Source organism: Drosophila mojavensis, unplaced genomic scaffold (genome assembly GCF_018153725.1).
Source record: "Drosophila mojavensis isolate 15081-1352.22 unplaced genomic scaffold, ASM1815372v1 contig_74, whole genome shotgun sequence".
In the NCBI taxonomy this organism is placed as follows: domain Eukaryota; kingdom Metazoa; phylum Arthropoda; class Insecta; order Diptera; family Drosophilidae; genus Drosophila; species Drosophila mojavensis.
The window spans coordinates 9,642,739-9,668,390 of record NW_025318899.1 but is presented as its reverse complement, the minus strand read 5'-3'; the positions used below and the strand labels follow the sequence as shown (position 1 = coordinate 9,668,390).

Sequence of the window (25,652 nt, the reverse complement as noted above, 5' to 3'; positions counted from 1 at the left end):
TATGTATAAATTGTATACGTGCTGTGTACGATTGCTTTTTGCGTCCATATGTATAAACGTATTTATCATGTTTCGTCATTCCCTACATAGATATATCGATGCACACATGGAGACTGTTATGTACATCTGCTGCTACCCATAATGAAAACTCGTCGAATTACAGTAATTAAATTTTTTTTTTATTTCGAATATAAGTTATATATAAGGCTTAGGTAAAGGAAACATATAGTACATACACACTTACGTATGCATGCATATATATGGCTATGTGCTAATAGGTTAAATACATAAATATCAAACAAATTATTGACTTCCATAATTGATTATAATAATAATGTGTGTGATCTACACACTAAAAATGAGTTAACTTATGAGATGCTCAGTTCATTTCTCGGCTTTGGCTTCTTGCTCTGGCTGCTCCTTGGCGTTCTCCTTCACGTTGAGATGGGCAGGTCCCACCTGCTGGATCTGGACAACACGAGGATTGCTCTTATCTTCGATGGCCGCTGGCTTCGGCACGCTGACAGTGAGCACACCGTCAGAGGATAAGGTTGAAGTTACTTTGTCGGCTTCATAGCCATCGGGCAGAGCGTAGCGGCGCACAAAGTGACGAGTGATGAAGCCATGATCGTCCTCTCTCTCCTCATGCTTGCCTTCGACGATGACTGAGTTGTCCACAACTTTGACGTTTAGTTCGCTGGGCTTGAACTGTGCGACGTCCATGCACACCTGGAAACCATCCTTGCCAATCTTCGATACTGGACCAATGCTACCCACTTGTTTCTCCAACTGGCGCAGCTGCTGGTCAAGAGGAACTGCAGCCAATGCCAGGAGCGGATTACGGTTTTGGCGCTGCCAGTAGTAAGGAGTGTCGTAGAATGGCACCATCGACAGACGGTTGAGATCGTCAGCCAAGCTCAACAGAAGTGGAAGATTTGCCATGTTTTCTCTTTTTTCAACAATACTTTATAACTTTTTCAGAAAAAATTTTTTGTGCTTTTGTTCCTTGGCGTTCCTTGCAGGAAGGCTTTGTGTTGACTTTTTGTTTGTTGCTTGTTGCTTTGCTTTTTCGAAGTAAACTGATGACGGGAACGAAATGCGTCGCGTATTTATAGCTGCCCGGTGGTGACTCTCGATTACGCGCGCGCTTGTGCGTGCGAGAGAGATAGCAGAGCTGGGCACGCCAAGGAAACTTCTGGCTCTGGCTAAAGTTGAATAATTTTGCCGATGTTCTGGAAAGCGCTCGAATGTGTGTATGTACGTGATGCTTGTAGATATGTATATACAAGAATACATACATTTATATGTAAGTAAGTATATAAAATTTATATTCATTTGCAGCATTATCTAGCAACGAAAGTGAGAGTGTTTCGCTGAGATAGCAACAGCAGCAGTTAAAGAGCGAGAAAAGTGATAACAGAGAGAATAAACAAACAAAAACATTGCAGATAGAAGAATGTTCTGTAACTTTCCAGATAATGTACATATGTACATATCTAGAAAATTTGTTAATTTATAGCTATAGACATTTTCATTTGCTCTTTTAAATTTATTTATTAATATTTCACTGACTTTATTTTCATTTGTTAACAGCGGAATTTATTAATGGCAATTTTGCCATACTCAACGTATGTATGTATGTTTGTATGTACGTAAATGTATGTACATATAGGTACTAAATGCAGATATGTATGTACATACATAAATATGTACATAGTAATGTTTTGATGTGATTCAATAAAGAATATAGTATGAAAACGCGAAAAATTAAAGATGACAAAGCGAAAAGTAACATTTTTTTTTCTTTTTCTTTTTGTTTCTCTACGTTGGCATACACACATGTACATATGTATGTATATATACTTTGGAAACATGTAAGTATGTACATATGTATTATGTCTAGATGTACATACAATGCTCTGCAACTGTGTATATACATAGATAATTATGTAAATACTTTTTCTAAAATATCGGATAAGACAGTAAATAATAATAAATAATAATAATAGTAAATAATAATATCAAATAATATATTTTATATACAGATAACCATATGTACAAGCATACACACATAAATACATAGTATGTATGTATAAATATACATATGTATATGTAGATACATATGTACATATGTACTTTACGCTTACAAAATATTCAATCAGCCTATGAATTTTCATGACAACGACAGCTCCGAATATATACAATTGCACATATGTATGTACATATAAAGTACGAGCATATATATATATGTATGTACATATGTATTCATTAATGGATAGCTCCAGCTTCGTTGCCAGCCCCTTATTTTGTTTGTCGTTTTCACTATTGCACAAGTCTCCAAACTAGTGTCTGGCTCTTGTCTAGAAATTGCTTGTATGTGTAACAAATTTTACACACAACACGTACATATACGTATGTTTTATGCATTGTATTGGTGTGAGTACATCAGCATTTGTTGCTGCATACAATTGCAATCTATAATATATATGAATATTTGTATATACATAGCTTCGCCAAGGGGCAATGCGCATGCTTTGCGCCTGCCCCACTGCCGGCTGTTGCCCCCCTTCGACTTAATTCCATTATCAACAAATTTTCAGTTGCCGGTTGGCCTTCCAGACCACAAACACAAATGCACACGCCGGTGATGTGTCTGTGTGAGTGAGTGGAGAGACGCAAAAACCAGCTGTTGTTGTAGTTGCTATAATCGCGCCGGTTCGGCAACCGGCCTGTGGCACGATACGTTTTTGCGGCCTCTCAGCTGTTTAGCTGTTTGCCGGCTGAGCGCAGGGAATTCAGCTGCAACATGGCTACTTTACATGCTCGTGTCTTCATTTATATGCATACATACATACATATGTAGTAAGTAAATGGAAGTGTATTTGTGGACAAACGTTCATATATGTGTATGTGTTCGTATGTATGCATAAATAGTATTCATATGTATGTACATATATTGCTGTGGTAACTCATGCCCAGAGCCGAGGCGTAGGTCGAGAGGCTGTAGCCGGTTTTCAAGTTGTGCCGGCTTGTGTGTTTCTCCATCGTTTGCGGCCTGGAATACTTTCTTTGTTCTCGCAACCGGAAAATTGCCAACTTCGTATTGCGAAAAAGTAGAGACATCGAAACATACATACATACATAGTACATCTGAGTGTCTATATACATACATATGTAGATGTGTGTGCGTCTCTTGCCGATAAGCAATACTTTTGGATCTTATTTCGAGGGGTGTTGTCGCCAGGTTTAGTTCTATTGATTTTTTGCCAAAACTGTGCAAATAAACAAAGATTGCACATGGGAAACGTTGGCCCAGCCTCACTTTGCATAAGCCGACGACGATGACGACGTCGACGTTTACGCCGACACCACAACTCGGCGACGGCAACAACGACGATGTTGGATACGAGCCGGCATTCGTAGTCGCTGCTGCAGCACGCTTCCAGGCCAGACATTTGCTTTCCATTCAGCGCTGCACAGCCGTTTAAAAGGTTGAACATTCAGCCATAAGAGCTCAAACGCAATCCAGTTAGAAGCCGGAACGGATCGCACGCGGAACGGTAGCAGCAGATAGCAGATAGGACATATTTAGTGCTCTAGTGCCCAGTGCCAAGTGCCCATTGCCAAGTGCCAATTGTCAGTGTCATCAGATCCCAGCCAGAGGCAGAGACAATTACAAGCCAAGTGACTCTAAATCCCCCAGTGAATTAATTTGGAAAATGTCGCTAATACCGTTTATACTCGACCTGGCCGAGGAGCTGCACGACTTTAATTTTAATCGCAGCGCCAGCCTCGGTCTGGGCCTCGGCATGGGCATGGACATAGACGACGGCTTCGGTATGTATCCGCTGGAGCAGCTGGCCGCCGCATCGGCTTCCACACAGTCGCTCCCGCAGTTGTCGCCTTCAAACAGCACGCGTCGTGGCACACGTCTCGCCCACTCGCACGGCCACGCCCACTCTCCGACAGCCACCAGTGGGGTTTTGTGGGTGCCTATCAAGGGTGGGGGACAGGTACAGGCTCAGCATCGCCATCATCCCTACAGCCGTGTGGCCGGCGCCAAGACTGTCTGCTGCAATAAGTCGCTGCTCGAGTTGGAGAAGGAGCTGGGCGACAAGGTCAACTCCTCGTTGGCAACTGCTACGAGCAACTCGTCGGCAAGTGCCAGCAAATCGGCATCGGCCTATTCGGTGGTCAATCGCAACGGCTTCCAGGTGAGCATGAATGTGAAGCAGTTCGCATCGGACGAGCTCACCGTGAAGACCATCGACAATTGCATCGTAGTCGAGGGGCAGCACGACGAGAAGGAGGATGGCCACGGTGTCATCTCGCGTCATTTTATACGAAAATACATGTTGCCGAAGGGCTTTGATCCGGCCGATGTCCACTCGACGCTGTCTTCGGATGGTATTCTAACTGTAAAGGCGCCACCACCGCCACCGCCGCCCGCATCCAAAGCGGGCGAGGAGCGACCCATTGAGCGCATCGTCGATATTCAGCAGCAGCCGCAGCAGCAGTCGGCTGCAGTACCGCTACCCATGATGGCGCAGACGAAGGATGCGCAGTTGCCAATTGGAAAAAGTGCAGCCAACGACGTAGAGCAGCCAACCCTAAAAACAGCTGCAGCAGCAGCAGCAACAACACCAGCAGTCGCTTCCAGCGGCGAGCAGAAGAGCGCTGAAGAGCGCAATGGCAATGGAGAGGCAGACGTCGACGTCGACGTCAACGCCGACGTTGACGCTGCCGGCGACGTCAATGCCAACACAAGCGTAGCTAAAACTGCTGATGAAACTGCAAATGCAAAAACAAAAGAAAAAGAGAAAGAGACTGAGCCCGTTGTCCAAACTTCCACTACCAATTCCAATTCCAACTCAATTTCTATTTCCAATTCCAATGGCGACAATGGTGAACCGCAGCCAACTCCAGAGTCAAAGTCAATGGAAGTGGACGAAACTTCTGAAACTGACAATGTGGCCACTGCCGTCGTTGCCTCCACAGTTGCAGTAGCAGCCGCTGCCTCTGCCGAAAAGGAGGACTCCACCGACGCCGACGCCGTCAGTAGCAGTGGCACAGCCTCGGCAGAGGCCGACGGCACGAAAACCGAAGATGCCAATGCAAATGGCAATTCGTCCAGCTCCGATTCGAACTCGAAAGCCGAAAAGGCTGCCGTCGAAGAGGATGCCGAGGACGACACTATGCCGGCTGCCAAAAAAGCCAAAATCGAAGTCGAGGAGCAGTCTTCAGAGGCAGTAGAGAAAGTTGAAAAGGCCACCAAGGGCGCGGAGGAGATCGCTGCTGAAGATGCGGCTATTCTACTGGCCAAGAAGCAGGCAAGCGAGAACGGCGCAGCTGCCGGTAAGGACGCAGAGGAGCCAACCCTGGCAGCGGCTAAGTGAATGTAGAGACTGATAATTGATGCGCAACGCAGAACTATAAAAGAACTAAAAAAAGAAAAACAAAATATAATAACGATAAATAATGATAAACAAATATCAAATTGGAATGCGTTTTAATCTATAAATGTTTTATGTGTTTTTTCAATAATTCGCAATAAATACATGAGATAGGGCATGCAGGTGGACGAAATGCAAAAGGAGAAAGAGATGAGAAACTATGATATGAAATTATGATTTCCTAAACAAGTGTGAAACAATTACGACTACAAGTATTCAGTAAAACTAAGCACATTATGTACTTAAAACTTACAAGTAAATAAAGATTCAAAGAGTGCGTTTTGTGTTTTGTCTTTTCACTTGCTTTTCTTTACTCATTGCTGTTGTTTTCCAGTCTATGATTCTCTTCTCTTCACACAGGCATACTCTTTCTAGTTACGCTCGCTCAGTGGAGAGCATACTCTTTACAGCTATGCGATGTTTTTTCATCTTTCTCACTATGCTCTAGCAATTGAGCGATGTTTTCAGAAGAGCACGATTGCCGGCTATAAAAGCAGCAGCCGACAGGCTGCGATGTTACAGTTGAACAACAGTATTAGTCAAAGTGAAGTTTCGCTGAGCGAAAGAAAAGTTAAAAAAGCGCCAAAATCAATCGTCATTGCGAAATCTGCATAACCTTAAATCTAATATCGCGCTAAAAAAAAGTTAAATTGAAAATGTCGCTGTCCCATTTAATTACATTGGTTGATGCTCTGAACGAGCCTCGCAATCCCGTCTACGATTTTGGTATGGGTATGAATCCACTTCAGTTCCAAACCAGGGGCATGAACTCTTCGCTGCTGAGTCCATGGCAGTGCCCACATCCCGAGTGCCCAACCTCGCCAGTCGGAAAGATTTTGGCCAATCGCCGCGGACGTGGCGACATGACAAAACTAGCGAATGGTGAGCTCGATGCTTGGAGCATGCCCATTGCACAGGTGGGCAAAGATGGCTACCAGGTGTGCATGGATGTCAGCCAGTTCACGCCCAGAGAGCTGAACGTGAAGGTGGCCGACAACTGGATCACGGTGGAGGGCAAGCACGAAGAGCGTGAGGACGGCCATGGCTACATCTCGCGCCATTTTGTGCGCCGTTATGCTCTGCCCAAGGGCTACGACGGAGATAAGGTCATCTCCTCTCTGTCATCCGATGGCATTCTCTCCGTTAGTGTTCCTAAGCCGCAGCCCAATGAGGACAAGACCAAGGAGCGCGTGGTTCAAATTCAGCAAGTGGGCCCAGCTCATCTGAACATCAAGCGAAACGAGGAAGAGTCCAAGCCGAAGACCCCCACCAATGGAAACAACACCAAATAGAAAGCCAGCGATCAACGTTAAACCAAAGTCAACCTCATTTCTCATCATATTTCATGTATTGCATGTATTTATTAAAAAGTCATATTTATTGTAATGAGCAAAAGACTAATATGTTAAAAAGTGAAAAATAAAATGTTTGTAAAACTAATAACCAAATTTCGTGTAATTTTTTCATCCGCCATTTTTCTTTTCATGTTCCTTTCTTCTGACTATCCCAATTTAGTTCGCTCCTTTTAGTTCCACCCGCCATTAAGTTCACGTGATTCTCTTTGGAATAGCTTTCTCTTTTTATTCGTTTTGCATATATATTTATTTAAATAATGTAATGCATAATAAAAAATGTCGCGATCATAAGTATGCACACAGTATATATGTATATTATGCTAATTCTATATATCTAAATCGGCTTCAATTTCAATTACATTTTTCAATTTTATCGCAAGCTGAGGATTTACATAGAGAGCCGCTGAAGCTGCACGGAGAAGCTCCCAGGCATTGGGGCTTTTGCACTTTTAATCATCAAAATGCCATTTTAAATATAGTTAAAAACTACATACATATGTGTATATATATATTTATGCATTGTTATTGGTTGTGTTGTTGCTGCTGTTAATATTATTATTATTATTAGTTTTAATTTAATGTATGTATGTTAGGTTATGTGGTTTTATGTGTATATATTCAATGACGCTTAATCACAGATCAATTTTTAAAATTTTCATTTGACTTAGAAGTTAAGAAACAAAATACAAAATGTCACAAGTTCACGTCTACAGTTGCATGTATGTCATTATATATTTTAGTACATATATGTATATATATATGAGCTACACATAAAAAATGGATTTGGCTTGATCAGCAGGTGGAGGAAAAAGGACAGTGGCAGGGACCGGTGCCGGGGTAGTAGGATGGGCTGACATCCAGCGCTAGCTATGAAAATGGGCAAATTGTATTTCTGCATGAATCGCAGCGATTTAGTCGATTTGTATATCTATCTATAAGTTGTATGTTTGTTCATTTGTTCAGTGCCTGTCTATAAAGTACTATATTCCTATATAGATACTGTTTCCCCTCTTTTTATCAAATGAAACGTATTTCTCTTGTTTGTTCTAAACGTATGTGTTTTTCATGTTGTTATTATGTTTGCAGTCTCAAAATTGTTTATGGGCTTTGTGTATATGTGGTTACGAGATACGAAATTAACTTAGGAACGGTTCCAAGGATGGGATAGGTCAAAGAACAAAGATATAAACAACGAAAATATATGAATGTGTGGGTCTGTTTGTCTGAACACTTTAAATATGTTAAGAAAATTAGAGGACAATCACTTTTTGATGAGACTTTCACAGCTGCTGCTGAGATTTGGCAACGACTTGAAGAACAATCGGGAACGATCTATTTGCGCCTCCCCCGACGAACGATTCGAGCACTTGCTGCCCTTATTCGTCTCATCCACGCCCTTGTCAAAAGAGCGACGAAGCACCAGGTGCTGCTGCTGCTGCTGGTGTTGGTGTCCGGCGTAGGCAGCTGGTGGCGAGAGCTGTGAGGCTGGCAGCTCTATATCCAAGACGGTGTCGTTGCCACCGGCATTCTTGCAGCGCAGCATCGCTTCCTGTTCCATGTCCAGCTTGGTGTCCGAATAGCGACGCACGTCCGCCTCCCTGCCAAGTCGACAGTCAGCAGCAGTGGCACAACAGCTGAGTCCCGCCTGCTCCCCCTCGCCCAATATGCTCGAGTGGCGATAATCGATCTTTGGTGGTGTACTGTAATCGTAGGCGAGCGGCGTGCCCACACCCACACACATGGGCGAGTCATTGAGTATATCACGATTCTCCAGAAAAATGGACGAGTTGGAGTAGCGCTTCGACTGGTGCGGCTTATAGACAAAGCCGCCTAAGCCATTGGCCACAGCATGCGAGACACCGGAGCTAATCGATGGCGCCTTGTGCTCACCACTGCCTGTAAATAAGAGAACGGGATTAGCGTGTGGATTAGCAAGAGGAACTATCTATCGACTGACCACTAAAGCTGCTTAGCTGCATCGCGTGCTCACGGCCCGTGTCTGTGGATATGCCGCTAGCACTGAGATCTTGGCGTGAGCCGGCGCATAGATCTGTGGCCGACCCGCGACTGGAGCTCTCCGAGTGCTCCAGCACATTGTGTATCGAGTCATGGAACGGCGTCATACTGCCCGAGCCCTGCGGACAGGGCCGAAACGAGGAGATCTGCGAGACGACATCATCCAGCGCCCAGTCGCGATCGTAGTTGTGCTGCGACTGCGAGCACTCAATGTTGGCTGCCACAGCCACCTGGCCCAGCTGCTGACCAAGCTGTTGGCCATGCAGATGCTGCTGTTGCTGCAGATGTTGTGCGTGTGCGTCCTCCGTCTGAGTGCCCGCGCTGCTGCTGCTGTGCGCCACTGCGTCCATGTGTTGCGGCGAGGCGTTCAACAGACGCTGCTGCAGCTGCAACTGCATCTGTTGCTGGTGCTGATGCAGACCCGTTGAGCCGCCGTTCTCCATGGGGCCACAGCTCGAGTCGTGCACTGAGTGACCTGCTCCACCCGACGCATTGATCTCCACGGTTCCATTGATGGCACCACGGCCATGCATCGAGCTGTGCCGCTCGTTGAACTGATGGTGGGCAGCCACAGGTGACGGCGGCGCCAATGGATGAATCTTTTCCGGTGCGTTCTGAATGAGCAGAATCCTATAAGATTAAGAACTATTAGAAAATGTGCAGAAATTGCTTAAGGATATAATCGGATCTGATAGAGATATACTGAACTAGACATTTGCTTACTGGTCATTCATTTCAAGTCTCTACCTTATGTGATTTTCAGAATTAACTTGTTTATACAGACGGACTGCTAAACTAAGCTAGCGCTACTCAATTTATCAAAAATATGTATTATAAGTGAGGACTGGGAAGTTTTCTTCTCTTACTAATACAATTATACTGCTACTACTGTACCAAGTCTATTATTTCTATTCCGTCTATTACAACTATTCCTTCTACTATTCCTACTACTACATTTCCTAATACTATCTTTACTACTATTCCTACTACATATACTACTACTACTCTGCGACTGCATATACTCTGCGACTGCCTCTATTATTTTACTCTTACTATTACTAAGACTACCTCTATTACTACTACTATTATTTCTACTGTGACTGCTACTACTACAACTATTAAGGACAGCTTCTACCAGTGCTATAACTACTAATCCTTCATATAAAAAGTAAGTAACATTGCGAGCTGCATTTATAGCACTTATATAGAATAATTTCAGCGCCCAATGTAATCAATATGTTTTCTTTTCGATAGATACTATATGGCCTATGGATAACGCAACAGCTGGATTCATCATAGTTTTCACAATTGTGCAATATTTTTTATAGCTGTTGGGAAACAGATGTTGGAAATTACTTTAGGTACTTCTCGATATTTCCCCGGCTAGTTTTGTATTTAAAACCAAAACTCAACAATTGGCTCGTTAGTTTTGATTTGGCATTTAAATTGAAATGAAGCTCTACCCGTTGCTGATATGTGTCGCACTATTTGTGGCCAACATTGAGGGCTATGTCAAAAAGACGCCCAAATGTGTCGGGCAACCAAGTAAGTGATTAAATGAATCTAATAGATCGATTAACTAACTAATGAAGCGCCTCAGTTAAAGACGTTTGCAACCTGCGCAGAGATCTGGGTCACAATAAGTACTTGTGGTGCAAAGAGCATGCCATGTCTGAAATGTGGTACTACAATATGATCCACAACACCTGCAATAAGATGATCTATATGGGCTGCGGAGGCAACTTTAATCGCTTTTGCTCTGAGGCCGACTGTGCTAAAAAGTGCATAACAACAAAGAAACATGGGTAAATCTTTCGGAAATTACAAATTTAAAAGTTAACTATTGGCAAACCCTAAGGTAAACTCTTCATCTATCCTACTAAGGCCTATTTTTGTTTAAGATGATTGTCAAATTGGTATACAAGAAATAATTGAAATATAAATACTATATAGAGATTCGATATACTATACTATAAATTTATGAATATATTAGAATCGATAAATGGTAATAAATGTTTCTTTAATTTACTTGTTGAGTTACTTTCCACTATAGCAGAGATGATCTTAATATATATCTGATAGACAACTATAGCAGAGATGATCTTAATATAGATTTGAGAGACAGCGTGCTATATACAGATGCTGATAATTCTTACAAATTTGTATACAAATTTACATATGGCTATTACAATAATTCTGTCTAATATAAATTAATAGCTGGACAACTAATCCTATTTAGAAATATATTACTAGAGCCGTCTATATGCAATGATTATCTATCAAAGTCTCGAGTTATCTTCCTTTGGCTGGTCTACTCGCCTGTTGAGTGCTTTCCAGCGATGGCAGAGATGCAGATAGGCCTTACACTGAATGTACATGAAGACAATGCCGCCAGTGAGACCGACGGTAACAACAGCGAGCTTTGTCCAGAACGGCCAATCTGTGTGTGGTTAAAAAAATACAGTTCAGTTTAATCATAGCCATTACATATGTATAGAGAGGGCAAGTTAATGGGGTATACAAACCAATCACTCCACGCTTTACATCATCTGCGGCCCGCTCGATGAGCACACACAGCGACCAAATGACGCACAACGCGGCCGCTGAGTGGAAGAGCACCGAACAGCAGAGCCGGCGCTTCTCAATGCTAGAGATGTCAAGGCTGCGCCACTGTCAGCCGCAATGCAATCGATGGCCCGGCACAGTGCGGCAGATAGAGAGGGAGCGAAAGGAAGCCAAACAATGCGCAAAAGAAAAAAAATCAAACAAAAACAAAAACAATGCGAAATAAATTAGTTTGAGTAATAGAGATGGAGAAATGTCAGCTGCTGCTGCCACTTACCTCATTGAAGGGCTTTATTTTGGTGTGCATGATGAAGGGGAACTTGCATAGCTCGCAGGAGTTGGTCGCCGATGCCGTCAGCCACTGTTGCAGGCACGCCTGGTGCACATACTTCAAGCTGCCGGAGCAGTAGCAGGGCGTCAGCAGCGGATTCTGTGGATCGCTCTCGCAGTGGCAGATGCGGCATATATCGCCGCTGTTCTGTGACGCTTGGCTGCTGCCCGAGCCGAATCTGCAATAAATTGTGAGCTCCATTATAAGTTGACCTTTAAATGTAAAGTGCGTATGTCCGTATTTATGTATGTTTCCCCGGGTCGTGACCTTCAACGGAGAGCTTAAACCGATTATTCGTTGTGAAATGGGCAGCCATTTGTTGCCCCATTTGATTGGCAGCTAAAAGAAAACCAGCCCCAAGCGCTCAATCTACACGGCTTATTCCCCAGCCGTTGTCCGCCCACTTTTACAAAGCAGACGGATTTGGGGTCAGGTCAGGGCGCTGGACCGAGCCTGGACGGCTTTGTTCTTTCATTATATCCAAATAAATATAGGCTTATATGTGGGCAATTTTATAGTCTTGTGATTACAGCTAAAAAGTGGACGCAACTCCCTATAGGACACTATATAACTCAATATATATTTATTTAGCAGAGTATGTTATATACATAAGATATCGGATATTTATCAATCCACGTCTATAGCAATTGAGTTTGATTGGCATCTATAAACTAAGGGATAATGCGACTTGCGTAATTCACGTTCGATGTGGGAAAGTTAATGCATGATAAGGAAGCCAAATGAAAGATAAAATTGGAACGTGGCACAGTCGATCGATTTATATATGTACATATATATGTATATATAAACGTCATTTATTTTCAGTCAAACGATTTATGTACTTTTATATGTCATAATTTTTTTTTTTTTTTTTGCACTGTAATAAATTGATTATTTTATTGTTCTTGTTTTCACTCGTTGCTTTCTCTTTCTTCTCCCCTTCTTGCGCTGAATATTTAATATATAATAGTGAAATTAATTAATATTTTTATTAGTTTCAATTTGATGTCGCTTTATTTTTCGATTTTTCTCTGTAGTTTTTTCTCCATCATTTTGCAATTATTTGTAATTATTGCGATAGCCTCTGCTTATTGCCTATACAAAAACAAAACAATACTAATTATATTATATAATTTGTGTATCTACTACTTACTATCTACATACATAGGTCGCACTGATCTGCTATTTACATATTCTGTTTTCTAGTCGAGCTCGCGCCTTTGTTAATAAACAATTTCGAAATCAATTTGCGTACAACTTAGACCCAAAGTGTCTTTGGGTAAATAGAGGTATTTAATTTGGTTAGTGCATTGCATTTTCTATGGCAAACTGATACAATCATATAATGATATTTATTTGCTCCTACTAGATACATATATATGTACGTATGTATATGTCTGCGATTTAAGTGCTTGCTGCTTAGAGTGAGGCTTGCAAATAGAAGAGAAACGCAGTTCTATTAGATTACTTACATACATACATACATGCATATACGTGTGTGTATATATGTACATGTGTGTATATTCTTTCTCTTCAATGTTCTCGACAAATGTTTAATTTCCTAGAAAGCTCTAATCAATTTATGAACGCGTGTATATATATATATATATTATATATATATATATATATATATATATATATATATGTATGTATGTATGTAAGGACTCCCACACTAATAATGCATTCATAATAAATCCTTGCTCATTAAGCACTTACTTTAATCACAATTCCAAGAACTGACTACAATTTCACAGAGGCATATAAAACGGAATGAAATTTATTTATCAGGAATCAGAGAAAGGTGATGAACACCATCTGAAATCCATATGTAACTCCCTATTTACTTGTTTTACTAAGATTTCATCTGAATAGATTTTCTATGTGTTTTTCTGTTCTTTTGTTCTAAGTTGCTTATTTCTTTTTATAGAGAATATACCATGGAATTTTATTAAACCAATTAGCTCTTTTCACATCTTTAACTGGTGTAAAAATGTTAGTTTTGATCAAAAAATCCATAATTTATACGTAATACTGTTTGTTGTTGCATATTTGATACTGATAAAGTTTTTAATCGGAAAATTGAATAAAGAGTGTGAGAACTGAGCATATTTTAATTTTAGATAAGCCTAAAACAAAACGCCAAAATCCTAAGAAGTTTTTGCCAAGTTCTGCTATTATGTGATATAATTCTGTAGAAATATACATAATTCCTAAACATATTTCTATATATATTCTATATTCCAAGCAATACTTGTAAATGTAGAAAATGCTTTATAAAACAGAAAATAACTAAAATATTTGTTGAGAATTTATTTATTGGAAATTCCCCCGTCAAGATTATCGATGTTATATTTATATATTTTTTTTTGAGGAGAGATGAACACGCTATTTCCGAATTATTACTAATCTAGCTGCGTGTTTATTTTATATTTTAGTTGTTGTTTTTATTGTTTGCTACACAAATCCGATAAGAAATACACCAAAATTATTGTACGTACATATTATATATAAATGTTTGTATATGTATATATTTATATATATCAAAACTAAGAGAAGCCTGCACTTTGTAATTAATTTCTGTTGCCTGGCGTTCCGCGATTTTCTTTGTATGTGCTTCAAATTAATAATGGGGCATATTTACATGGATTTTCATAACGAAAAGCCGATGGGCTGCATTATAATCATAAAAAATTGCTCAAATATTCAGTGTGTCATGCTTCAATCGTATATTGCCACAATTATGACAATTCAATCTGCTTTGAACTGGTCAAGTTCAGGGCAGGCGCAATTAGTTGAGCCGCATAGAGTGGACTATCATTAGGGCCGGGTTAAGCCCCCACAGTGAAGCGTCATAAACGACCAACTAACTAACTACATTTCATGTTGGCCAATTGGACAGAAAGGCGGGAGTGCCTGACTAGAATATACCCTGAAATGATTTTTATAATATTATATATATATATATATATATATATGTATATGCTTTATACATTTGAATATCACTAAATAAACTATTCAATAAATTAAATATATTTCAGATTTTACTTAGTAATAGTTCCCTTTTATACCTTTAAGTTTACTTCTTTCATATTCCATCTAGTTAGGATCAAACATTAAACTCCTTTTCGTTATTTAAGTTTGAGGGTATGAAAATTGGTTTTAGTTGAGCCACTTTTACTTTCAGCGTCCCTTCGGCCCGCCTATCGTGCCCTTGGCTGTTTGCTGTTTGTGATTTTAGAGTTCAGACAGCAAGTGCGTGATTGGGCCGAAGGACACTGCCGGACAAAGGCAGGCACAAGCGTTTGTGGTGCCGGTTGTCATCACATTTTAGCTGTTGTTATGGGCCCTGGCCAGGGTCACGTAGTGGTTGCCCAATCGGATCAATAAAACGCATTTGGACTGTGCGAAGCCCACACTCAGACGCTAGTCAGCCCTATCATAAAACCGTCTAATTTCTTAGACTGTTACGTCTCTCTCGCTCTCTCTCTCTCTATATATATATATATCTATCGGATGTACACTCAGTTCAGTAGCTGTTTATCCTTTCAGACTGTCACATTTATATGCATATCTAAGCATGATGTCTGCCAATTTTATGACTTCATTAGTTAATAGGCTCAGGAGCCAGCAGATGCCAGACGACAGACGAGAGCTGAGACTGAGAGCAGACGCCAGTCTGGCGGGATACCCAATCTTAATTTGCATACATCTTGATAATAGACTTCATCTGGAGGATGAGGCTGCGCGTCCCCACTTTGATGGGTTGACATTTTGTATTTTCGAAGACGCAGTAAACAGCCTTTGCGTAATTAGGGTAAAGTAAATAAATTGTGGTCATATCTGAAGATCAGGCTGCATAAATCAAAAACCATTCCAAATTTATCGAATCAGATCTTTAACCCCCACGCAGACTGCAAAAATATCTCTTTGTCTATTCAAAACAAAGCGCATTCATTGACCTTCTTGGCTATTTTCGTATATTCATATAATATCAATGGGCTCTATGGGATCTATATTTGGTTGCTATTAAAGCTTTGCCAGTATTTCTTCGTGGGTTCATGCAATAAAAGCTTTCGCTCTCTGCACTATTCGATTTATGAACGTATTAATGCAAAGCTCACTTTATCGCTCCGATAAGATATACAGATATAAGCGCTGAAAGCCAAATAATAACAATAACAATAATATTTATAGATATTCCGTCTGCGTATTCCATTATTCACAATCCAAATTGGCTATGGGGTGGGTAGGCAGGCAAGTGTGGGCCACTCAGACCGCGCACAATGGAGCTGTCTGTATAAATGTTTATAAGTCAAGCGACCGACAGAAGTAAACAACTTCGATCAAGACTGATCAAGACTACAAATTAATTTTTTTTTATTTGTATATTCAAGCAATACCAGACATATTCTTCGAATACTTCAAGATATCTTTGATATTATAGAAGGCATCGACAACATTTTGTCATTTGGAAATGAATATGAATAATGAACATGAAACCTATAAATATATGTTTAATAAAGTGAAATTTTATAAAGCTGAATTCTCGCATAAGAAGTATTATCAATAGAAATGCTATATTTCATTCCAAACAGTTCAGTAATAAACGACTATACTATATATGTATAAAGATTGATAGCCTTGTCATTCACTTATATTTAATTGTTCATAAAGACTCTAAAATATGATAACAATTCAATTATTATTATTTTCCAATGAAATGAGCCTTATGTTGATACTTTTTGTTTTATCGCTAAAGCTTTTTGTGCAAGGAACGCAAATCTTGCCAGATATATGCACAGGTGCGCCTCAAGCTTAAAAATGTGAGCTTAGCAAAGCAAACTGCGCAGAGAGATTCGTACATACTAATGCTAATAAAGACAGACAGACAGACACACACGCACACATACACATACATAGAGAGCTCCGCAGCTGAGCTGATGAAACGTGGCTGTGGTATATAATTGATAATTGTAATATGCACCATGCTATCGCATTTCCACTTTGGGACAGGTGCAAAACTCAATAAAATAAAATTCAAACAACTTTCGGACTTTTTGTTGTTGTCGTTGTTGTTTTGTTTTTGCATTTGGTTTCAAGTTTCCGTTCGCAAAGTTAAAGCAAATGTTTGTTGTTGTTGTTGCTGTGTTTCCGCTGTCACTTGAAGAGGCGCCCAAGACAATTACATATAGACATTATAAGTATATACATATATATAGAATGTTATATATTGTATATAATCCACATATTTACTTGAACAAGAGGCCGAGCTTTGTGTGTAATCAGCAAGTGTGCTATCAGGCAATCAATTCAATCAGTTGAGTTATTGCAATGCAAGCTCTTATATGCATGCGACATGCGACATGAGACACGGGACATGCGACATGGAGTAATTAATAGTAGATTTCCCCCACTCCATACTGTTACGATTGTAATTGAAAGTGCCTCTAGCTTGTGGCCATTCTCCCATGGAGACCATGGAGACTGCAGCAATTGAAGCCAGGCAGCGTGCGTAACGTATACGCAACGTGTTACGCGTCACAAATCAATGAAACAAAAGCATTTCACTTGCATTTACTTGTCATCAATTTAGCTTATTTTGCAACAAATTAATATACTTATATATACAGCTTATATGTATACATAAATTCATGAGAACATTATGAATAGCCGGAAGTATTCTGAAAAAATATATATCTGTTTGGTTTGCCTTCTCATTTCGATACACTGTATTTTTATTTAAGCGAAAATGGGTATATGCGTTTGGTATGTTCAATTTTGTCAAATGTGCTTAACATTGTGTAGTAATTATATATTGGTTTACATTTTCATTTAGTTGCCAGCTGGAAAATCTTAAATTTCTTCATTTATGTATGTATATTTTAATATTTTATATTTCTGATTCATGAATCATATTTATCTATATTTATATAAAAGCTCCATTTATCTTATTATTTATTTACTTTGTATTTTTATAGTCAATAGCGTTAGTTTTACTTTGTCTCTCTATTTTAAATGCCTCTTAACTTGAATTTGTTTTACATGTTGTTAACATTTAATTGTTTCGTGCATTATTTTTGTAATTTTTTTTTATAATTGCTTAATTTTTAGGCCAACTCGTCTTGGGCCTTGAACTCATTGAGCTGTGTCCAAATGAAATCGTAAGTAATTCTGATTGATTCATGATTCTTAAGTCCAAGTTTCAGTCTAACTAATCTAGCGACGCATTAATCAGTAAAATGAAATATTAAAAAATCGTTCATTTATATTTTATATATTTGTACATATATAACGCTACATATATCAAAATGTTGAACACGACAAATCGTGTAATTTGTCACGTTTGCTCGATTCGCAGGTCAGCTCACAAATACAGCACATGGATACTGCGTTTAGCTAAAGCTTCGTACGAGGAAGCAATGCACCCATACTAAGACACTAACTGTGGGGTATGTATAAGTATGTAATATGTGTGCTTTCAATTTCACTTGCTTTTCAGCTGCCTGTACTTGATTTTTACTTTTGTTTAAAACTCGTTTTGTTTGCGCACTTCAAAATGGAACATTAAATTTATGAATAACACTTGAAGGTAAACCTATAGATAATAAATATATAATATATATATACATACAATCTTATTTAATTTTTAATTTTATGGACTGTAAAGAAACACAGAGATCCTAGCTATGATAGCAAAATTTGTTCCAAAACACTTTGTATATTCAATCTGCAAATGTTATCTAAAAATACATTTCATTCTTAACAATTGGATTATCCAGAAATACAAAATAATCTTTTGTGGTTATTCCAATAAGCTGTGAAACTTTGTAATGTATAAATAGAATCTGTGAGGCTCTACATTTTTTTTTGAATATATATATATATAATATATGGTCTCATATGATTAGTAGAAAACATTATTGTATAAATCAAAATGTTTGCAGTGTTAAGGCACTTTGATGATGTTGATGATATGGCAAACAGGGCTTATCAGTTTTATATATTTTGCTTTGCTATATTTCGTTTTGCAATTTTGTTTGAGTGAATTATCCGCTTAACAAATAAGTAAGCAACATGAGTAAATATTTAATTTCAACAGCAGAGCCGTCGACCCGTACCCATGGCTCGGCAGAAAGATATCCACATAATAATATATGTATATAGATTGCACGTTGCTCAGATAAGGAGAAAAGGTGAGTTGTGACGGGTTCACACTTGTCTAAGATACTTTATCAGAAGTCTGTTTGCGTTTCTGACTGGTTTATAAATTAAAATGACGCCATAATTGCGGCCAGCGTAATGTAAACTAAAGCAATGGGATGAATGAATGGGTAATTTATACTAAACATATATGTAAATATATTTACAAGTATATACATATATTACCCTGGGAGTTGATGAAACTGCCTGTAAATCAAAGTAATTAGAGAGTCAGGTGTCACTTGCTTGACACCTGACCGCATATTCGTATATTAATCAGAGCATCTACATTTGCATTTCAATTGATAAAATTCTCGCGAATCGGAATTAGACAAATGTATGTATGCAGGGCCTATGATTAATTAAATTAGTTATGCCATAAGCTATTCACAGTCGTATGTGAGTTCGCGCGTTGTTTTGCAAATTTAATTGCCATCATTAACATTTTCTAAATGAGATTACATTAATGGAATGGGCTTTGACTGTTTTGCTGCTAGTGAAACAGATGAAAGAGATTGTATCGGCTCGAGCGGCTTCTGTTTTGATATTTGTATGAAGCCAGAACATACTAATAACACTTTTTATTCATTTGAAAACTGGTGTACTTTACAGAAATGAATTTAAAGTGTCTTTTAAAGATAACAGCTAGTTAAGCTAGACGAGTAGAATTAATTCTATTTTAGTGAATAGTAAAGTTAATTGGTCAAGCTAGCTTTACAAATGGGGCGTATGATTAGCACCTAATGGGTAATTGTTGAATATAACAGTTCGCAATGCCTTAGTATAGCAAACAGTGTGGACTACTACAATACTTCTGCATTAGCCAATCAAAATTCTGCAGCGCATAAAAATGGAAATAAAGTTGCGGTCATTCAAGACAGTCGAGCGTACTTCACTGCAATGAAATGCAACTAGAAACCAAATGAAATGGCTCTTCACAAATTTGTTTTGAGAGTAAAGCATTTCTGCTTAAATTATACTTCTTTATAAAAAATGTGTATTCCGTTTCAGCTTTTACTTAACCAAACCAAAAAATATTCTGCATGACGTTCGCGTATCGAGTCGGCAAATAATATTACCCTTTGTTTTTGTTGTTTAATTTGTAATTTACCTGACATTTGCGTAGTGCTGGCCAGAGCCACCGGTGCTCCAGTCTACATGCTCTATGTCTGAGGAGGTTTTAGCGTTATCGCACGACATTTTTATGTTATTTGTTTTTGGTTGCTCTATGACCTGCATTCAAGAGGATGCATTAGTTGTGCTTGCTTTTTTTTTGTTTTTATACCAGAATCTGGTCACTCTTACGAAGCAGCCCTTACGATGTGTTGTTGTTGCTGTTTTATTATTGTTATGGTTTTCTTATTTTTTCTTGTTCTTGTGACGTTTTCCTTCGGCTACCACCGCATTTGACCACGTACCGATTTTAGCTAGTCGATATGTTTATGTTTTGCAATATAGTTATTGTTGTTATTCTATTTGGTGCATTAGTTTGTTTTGAAATGGGGAACAGATGCTGCTGCTGCTGCTGTTGTTGTATTTTTAGCAAATCCCTGTTCTGATTGATGTTTTTCTTTCTCTTATTTTCGTACTCTTGGTTCGTTGACTCCACACAGTTTTTGACCGGTAATTATATTGAATGTTTTAAAATTAATTGCAATTTCTATTGCACTTCGACATAGGTTTTTGAGGCAATGAACTTTAACAATATCTGCGAGACGCAAATGTGAATGCAAGTGTGTGTGTGTGTGTTTGTGCGTGTCTATTATTATATATTTTGCTAGTTCACAATAAAATAATTAAACTGATTTATTTAATATGATTTTTGGGCGCAATAGCACGACCAGTAATCTGGATTGTTCACGATTGCACATATTTTTATTTATTTAACCAGATGCAATCTGCTGTAGTTACAAATATAACAAAGACATTTTGATTTGACCTGCGACATTAACGCACTTGCACAGACAAGAGCTGCGACAACACTGCAGTGTGGCTGCACACTCGAATTATGAAAATACTTGTTTTCGATACTAGCCGATATTTTAGCTCTACGATAATGCAATGCAATTTGGCTACCCTAATAATCGATACGCATCATATCCGCGCATTTATAGCAACTTAGGTTTATAAACTTAAAATTTAAGTTTTCCGAATCACTTCTATGTATCGGAGCCCATTGGAGTCACGATGTGCTCAAGAAAATGGACATCGAAAAAACCATTATGATCTGAATTTTATGAAGGACAAATTCGCCACCGAAATCGGATCTCAAAGGAAAATGGATGACAAAAATACTATAGAAGACTATAATAGCCTGCCTGGAACAACGTCGTCAAAATAGTGATGAGAATGTTGACCGACTGCGTGATCCTGGCAGTGTCAACATACAAAAACAAGAACAGCAGTTCGACATCAATTCTCAGCGAGTTGTGCAGCCAGCAGCTGTTCCTCAGAATGATGTGATTATCGCCAAGTGTGGCGATTCCACACTCGTTTATTTATTCGCAAAAGAGACCCGTTTCCTGATAACAAAAGGGTTCTTTTCGTTTATTATTTTTATCAGTCTGTTTACGTACGTATATATGTAAATTGATATCTATTTATTATACTAGGTGCAATCTGGCATAACTCCAATTTAAAGAAATGTACACAAATATAACAGATCCGATAGCATTGCAGTGTGGGTGGAAAACTTCAATTATAAAGATCGATTATTTTGTTTGAAAACATTTTCAAATTTGGTCACTCTAACAATCGATACGTCGGAAATTTGTGTATTGCCATAAAAACAGGTGAATAATTGTGGAATAAAGTAATCTTTTAAGTTCAAGCATGACTGCAGAAGTCCACTGGTGCTACGATGTGCTCAAGAAAATGGCCATCGAAAGCGTCAGTAACAGTGACTTGGAATATCTAAAGAACACGTTTGCCGTCGAAATCGGATCCATAAGAAAACTGGACCGCATAAATACTATAGAAGACTTAATAGACTGCCTGGAACGGGCTGATGAAATAAGTGAGGAGAATGTTGAGCCACTGCGAAATCTTGGTATGAACAATATGCAGTTGCAAAAGGCATTGGACAATTACCAGAGAGTTGAGCGCAGAACAGCCGTAAACTGCTATCAGGAACAAAGACTGGCCGAAGAGCTGCAAAATCAGTTGCATATCAATTCACAGCGAGTCAGGCAGCCAGCAGCCGCACCTGCAACTCCAGCTCCACAGAATTATGTAACTGTGGCACAGTTTACAGATGCAAAGCGTGCTGCAGTTTTTAAACAAATTTCCGAGCAATTGGGTCGCTCGTGGCGTAATTTGGGTCGCAAGCTAAGTATAAGCGAAGGTGCCATGGACGAAATAGAGATCCGCTACCCACAGGATCTCAAATCACGCATCCTGCGACTCCTCCAGATGTTCGAAGAGGACGAATGCAATGATCCCAGGCAGCTGCTATTGCAATTGTGCCGTGGACTTTCGGAATGTGGACGGAAAGATTTGCGACGCCGAGTGGAGCAGATAATGTCTCACTAACAATATTATAAGTGATTCCTTTATATCATATTTTTTTATCCAATTCCAAAAAATGCATAATCCGTTTTTAACCTTAGTTTTCTTTATTTTTCGCAAATTCCATGACTAAAAGAGCGGCGCGTGTAATAAGACGCTCCACTTTTTGATAACAAGAGGGTATATCTCTCGCTTATTTTCTTCTTTTTTTTTTTTTTGGATCAGTTTGTTTGCGTTGCTATAAACTGGATTAGTTATAACCGGTAAGCCAACGCAAAAAACTTAAAAAACTGTTGCAAAATTTAGAGAGCCTAGCTCGAAATTTTACAAATTATAAATCGATTTGACACTCGATCCTTGCTTGACCATGGTGTCCTTATGCAGTTGGTATTGAAGCAAATTTTGGCGTCCCAGACGTAGAGCATCGCGTAGCTTGTGTCCAATCTCCAGAGCGGCTTCCTCGTTGTTGCCATTGGCAGTCCATATAGCTAAAATGTACCAGAGATATGTATAGAGATATTTATTAAATTTTTCCAATTAGAGATTTCCTTACATATTTTATTGCTCTTGGCGCGAATATTGACAACGGCGCCACAGATTTGATCGGAATGATCGAATGCCTCGCCAATCAAACAAAGCAGCTGGAAGAAAATAGATCATGAGAATACAACGAAAATCCGTTTTCTTTGTCTTTTCTTACCACATCGAGCCACAAGTTGTCCAAATCGTTCTTGGAGCTTTTGTTCAATGTGATCACCCAGCGACCACCTTGCTTATTGGCAGCGTCCTCCCACATAGGGCTAACAAGACAAGGGTTTAGGATTGCTTTAAATACGATTTTAACATGCTTACCGAATGCCCTTCTTGAATAGAGAGTAATCGCTGCCCAATTTGATCTCAGATGGCGGCTTAATATGATTGTATAGACTCCAGAAGTCTTCGACTGTATCGAAGCTGGTAATTTCGTTCAGCATATCCTCCCAGGATTTGGTGCGATCGTTCTCCAAATACCAGAGGGTCCATGTGTTCTGCAGCGGGTGTTTAAACAAATGCTCAGTACGCACGGCTCCATCATCGGACTGTGGATCGGCGACATCCTTGGCCTCCTCCTTCTTGGAAGCCACTTCGGTAGCAGGAACAGCAGCAACAGTACCAGTTGGAGTTGGATCTGGACGACCAGGTGCTACTGTGTTAGCATTAGCATTGGCCTGTTCAGTGCCGGCAGACACAGTGCTGCTCTGATAGGATAAAAAGAAAAACAGTATTAAAATCACAGCAAATTGAAGGCGAATTCATTGGCTAAATCAGCTTTTGATGTTTACTTTGAACATGGATTTGGGGTTGGCAAAATTCTTCATTCTGTGAAAGTCGCTCTGCATGTTGAGGCCGCCGAACGAGTTGAAGAGATTTTTGCTGCTGACGGGCTGATGGGAGGGAGCGTGAGCGCGAGCTTTTACGAGTGGGAGCGACGAGACGATCAGACGCTGATTCACTTGACGCGTTCACTAGTCGTTGCTGTGTACTGTATACATATACATATATATAAATATGTATATATAGGTGTGTGCGTTTTGAGTGTATGTAGATGTGTGTTGGTGAGCGTGCGTGAAGTTTTTCTTTTGTAAGTTTCTCTATGTATGTATGTAAATAACGGGCCGGGTGGAATTATTGCTTATTGCAGTATTCTTAATTTTCACTCTTCTGCCAGTTCAACCAAGCTAAGAGACGCTTACAAAACGGATTTTTATTAGATTCTGGAGATTTGGTGGATGTCATTGACATTACACTGTCACTTTGCACTTATGTTTGTCTTTTATTTCATTAATTTTTCTTTACGCAGAAAATTAACTTGTTCAGCTCGTTGTTGTGTGTGCAATTCGCGGCCGCTTTTTACTTTCGATTTGTGCACAAATTACTATGTATGTTGTATTTATTTATGTATATATACACATATATACATATATAAATAAATATAATTTACATATACGTATATATATATGTATATATATGTCCTTTATTTGTTAAAAATAATACACGAAATATCTTTTTTCGGTACTGGAATGGAAGTACAAATTCCGAAATGAATGTGTTGCTTGCACGCTAAAATTTACGACTACACAACACACACAGATGTCTGAATACACACAGTTTGCCTGGATCTTTTGTTTTTCTCACTGGCTACTTTTGATCTTTATGGCAAATGAGAAACAAAAGAAAAAAAAAATAGGAAATATATGTTTAATTTAGATATAATATGAATATGCAGGTTCCGATAAGTGTGGCAGCGAATTACTTAAAGCCAACGGGCTGAACTGAACTGTTCATATGACAGCTGCAATAAAAGTATAAAGCAGAGCGTCGAAGTCGCCATGGCAAAAAATTTAACTGTTGTTTCTCTTGCTGGCTGCTGACTCTTTGTTGTTCATTGCAGTAATTTAGTTTGCTGTTTCTCCTGCTTCACCTACTTTTTATGCTGCACACATATGCACTTGTACACACACCTATGTTTGTACGTACATACATATATGTATGTATATGTATATAAAAAGGAGAGTTAGGCGTGTGTGCGCGCGAGTAATAATCTCAACGAATTCCAGCGACCGAGCGATTCCACAGAAGAATGACAGCCTCAGAGGCAAACTCGCGGCGTGTTTTTAAAGAGCAAACGAAAGACACAGCACAGAACACACGGTACAGCATATGCAAATAGAGAGAGCAACTTCGTAACGTAGCGCGAGAAATCTTACGTCGACAACAGCGTGCAGATAATAATTTACTTTACTGCATTACGTTAATGGCAAACAATAGAAATGTGGACGTGTATGTAATTTAACTAATGGAAAAATGTAAATCGAAAATCCAGCGATGACTTGCCACGCCAGCTGCACTCGTATACTGTGTGTGTGTTTATTTCCCTTACTGCACGCTCCCCTCTTGTGCAACAGCCCTGTTTATCGACGACCCTGCCACGGCTGAAACCATGCGGCACACATTTATCATATTTTACTTACCTTTTCGTTCTCTGACACTACCATGATGTCAATGAGAATTTTATTAAGAAATTACTGTATACGCACTCGATTTGCGTACTAAGATACCCGGCAATTATCAGTTAAACGTTAAATAATTGCGTCTGGCTAACTTTGTAAGTTCAATACAGCGTGACCGAATACAAAGCGATCTGAGAATATGTTTAGTATTTTATTTTATACATTTTAATGTAAT

The 25,652-nt window shown here is 39.2% G+C and overlaps 7 protein-coding genes across 11 annotated transcripts; 4 read left to right on the top strand and 3 right to left on the bottom strand.

The window, feature by feature from the left end:
* Positions 1 to 157: 157 nt before the first annotated feature.
* Positions 158 to 1,078, bottom strand: LOC6581979 (heat shock protein 23). The gene has a single exon (XM_002007656.4). It carries the CDS (start codon positions 940 to 942, stop codon positions 385 to 387), a length of 558 nt encoding a protein of 185 aa, XP_002007692.1. The 5' UTR covers positions 943 to 1,078; the 3' UTR covers positions 158 to 384.
* A 2,421-nt stretch (positions 1,079 to 3,499) lies between these two features.
* On the top strand, positions 3,500 to 5,730 carry LOC6581978 (heat shock protein 67B1). Its single transcript, XM_002007655.4, has one exon. It carries the CDS (start codon positions 3,720 to 3,722, stop codon positions 5,394 to 5,396), a length of 1,677 nt encoding a protein of 558 aa, XP_002007691.1. The 5' UTR covers positions 3,500 to 3,719; the 3' UTR covers positions 5,397 to 5,730.
* Positions 5,731 to 5,961: 231 nt separating this feature from the next.
* Positions 5,962 to 6,865, top strand: LOC6581977 (heat shock protein 26). Its single transcript, XM_002007654.4, has one exon. The coding sequence runs from the start codon at positions 6,110 to 6,112 to the stop codon at positions 6,743 to 6,745; it is 636 nt and encodes a 211-aa protein (XP_002007690.1). The 5' UTR covers positions 5,962 to 6,109; the 3' UTR covers positions 6,746 to 6,865.
* A 643-nt stretch (positions 6,866 to 7,508) lies between these two features.
* On the bottom strand, positions 7,509 to 20,918 carry LOC6581976. 4 transcript variants are annotated; one of them, XM_015162185.3, is made up of 7 exons: positions 20,226 to 20,918; positions 20,032 to 20,153; positions 11,667 to 11,898; positions 11,350 to 11,494; positions 11,144 to 11,264; positions 8,766 to 9,454; positions 7,509 to 8,704 (listed from the first exon to the last, which is right to left on the bottom strand). In XM_015162185.3, exons 2-7 carry the CDS (start codon positions 20,118 to 20,120, stop codon positions 8,070 to 8,072), a joined length of 1,911 nt encoding a protein of 636 aa, XP_015017671.1. In that variant the 5' UTR covers positions 20,121 to 20,153; positions 20,226 to 20,918; the 3' UTR covers positions 7,509 to 8,069. The 4 variants fall into 4 exon arrangements, with proteins under 4 accessions (XP_015017671.1, XP_015017670.1, XP_002007689.2 ...); XM_015162184.3 differs by having other exon boundaries at positions 20,240 to 20,918; XM_002007653.4 differs by having other exon boundaries at positions 20,032 to 20,918.
* Positions 9,883 to 10,852, top strand: LOC26528244 (kunitz-type serine protease inhibitor HNTX-03141017). Its single transcript, XM_015162186.3, has 3 exons — positions 9,883 to 9,992; positions 10,079 to 10,369; positions 10,425 to 10,852. Exons 2-3 carry the CDS (start codon positions 10,276 to 10,278, stop codon positions 10,631 to 10,633), a joined length of 303 nt encoding a protein of 100 aa, XP_015017672.1. The 5' UTR covers positions 9,883 to 9,992; positions 10,079 to 10,275; the 3' UTR covers positions 10,634 to 10,852.
* Positions 20,919 to 21,660: 742 nt separating the features above from the next.
* LOC6581975 (fas-associated death domain protein) lies at positions 21,661 to 22,527 on the top strand. Its single transcript, XM_002007652.4, has one exon. The coding sequence runs from the start codon at positions 21,753 to 21,755 to the stop codon at positions 22,449 to 22,451; it is 699 nt and encodes a 232-aa protein (XP_002007688.1). The 5' UTR covers positions 21,661 to 21,752; the 3' UTR covers positions 22,452 to 22,527.
* On the bottom strand, positions 22,512 to 25,607 carry LOC6581974 (eukaryotic translation initiation factor 4E1). 2 transcript variants are annotated; one of them, XM_044010325.1, is made up of 5 exons: positions 25,439 to 25,607; positions 23,280 to 23,665; positions 23,128 to 23,227; positions 22,981 to 23,068; positions 22,512 to 22,915 (listed from the first exon to the last, which is right to left on the bottom strand). In XM_044010325.1, the coding sequence occupies exons 1-5, from the start codon at positions 25,460 to 25,462 to the stop codon at positions 22,752 to 22,754; spliced, it is 762 nt and encodes a 253-aa protein (XP_043866260.1). In that variant the 5' UTR covers positions 25,463 to 25,607; the 3' UTR covers positions 22,512 to 22,751. The 2 variants fall into 2 exon arrangements, with proteins under 2 accessions (XP_043866260.1, XP_043866259.1); XM_044010324.1 differs by lacking the exon at positions 25,439 to 25,607 and adding an exon at positions 23,750 to 24,400.
* Between the last annotated feature and the right edge of the window lie 45 nt (positions 25,608 to 25,652).

What these genes read in the sequence shown, in the direction of transcription:
- LOC6581979 (XM_002007656.4), bottom strand. Translation starts at nt 942, where the DNA reads ATGGCAAATCTTCCACTTCTGTTGAGCTTGGCTGACGATCTCAACCGT.
- LOC6581978 (XM_002007655.4), top strand. Translation starts at nt 3,720, where the DNA reads ATGTCGCTAATACCGTTTATACTCGACCTGGCCGAGGAGCTGCACGAC.
- LOC6581977 (XM_002007654.4), top strand. Translation starts at nt 6,110, where the DNA reads ATGTCGCTGTCCCATTTAATTACATTGGTTGATGCTCTGAACGAGCCT.
- LOC26528244 (XM_015162186.3), top strand. Translation starts at nt 10,276, where the DNA reads ATGAAGCTCTACCCGTTGCTGATATGTGTCGCACTATTTGTGGCCAAC. An exon ending in CAAATGTGTCGGGCAACCAA is followed by an intron (nt 10,370 to 10,424) that starts GTAAGTGATTAA and finishes GAAGCGCCTCAG; the next exon opens with TTAAAGACGTTTGCAACCTG.
- LOC6581976 (XM_002007653.4), bottom strand. Translation starts at nt 20,159, where the DNA reads ATGCAGGTCATAGAGCAACCAAAAACAAATAACATAAAAATGTCGTGC. An exon ending in CGCTGGAAAGCACTCAACAG is followed by an intron (nt 9,455 to 11,143) that starts GCGAGTAGACCA and finishes TTAATCTTATAG; the next exon opens with GATTCTGCTCATTCAGAACG. An exon ending in GCAGCTAAGCAGCTTTAGTG is followed by an intron (nt 8,705 to 8,765) that starts GTCAGTCGATAG and finishes TCTTATTTACAG; the next exon opens with GCAGTGGTGAGCACAAGGCG.
- LOC6581975 (XM_002007652.4), top strand. Translation starts at nt 21,753, where the DNA reads ATGACTGCAGAAGTCCACTGGTGCTACGATGTGCTCAAGAAAATGGCC.
- LOC6581974 (XM_044010324.1), bottom strand. Translation starts at nt 23,806, where the DNA reads ATGCAGAGCGACTTTCACAGAATGAAGAATTTTGCCAACCCCAAATCC. An exon ending in CTATTCAAGAAGGGCATTCG is followed by an intron (nt 23,228 to 23,279) that starts GTAAGCATGTTA and finishes TTGTCTTGTTAG; the next exon opens with CCCTATGTGGGAGGACGCTG. An exon ending in ACAACTTGTGGCTCGATGTG is followed by an intron (nt 23,069 to 23,127) that starts GTAAGAAAAGAC and finishes ATTTTCTTCCAG; the next exon opens with CTGCTTTGTTTGATTGGCGA.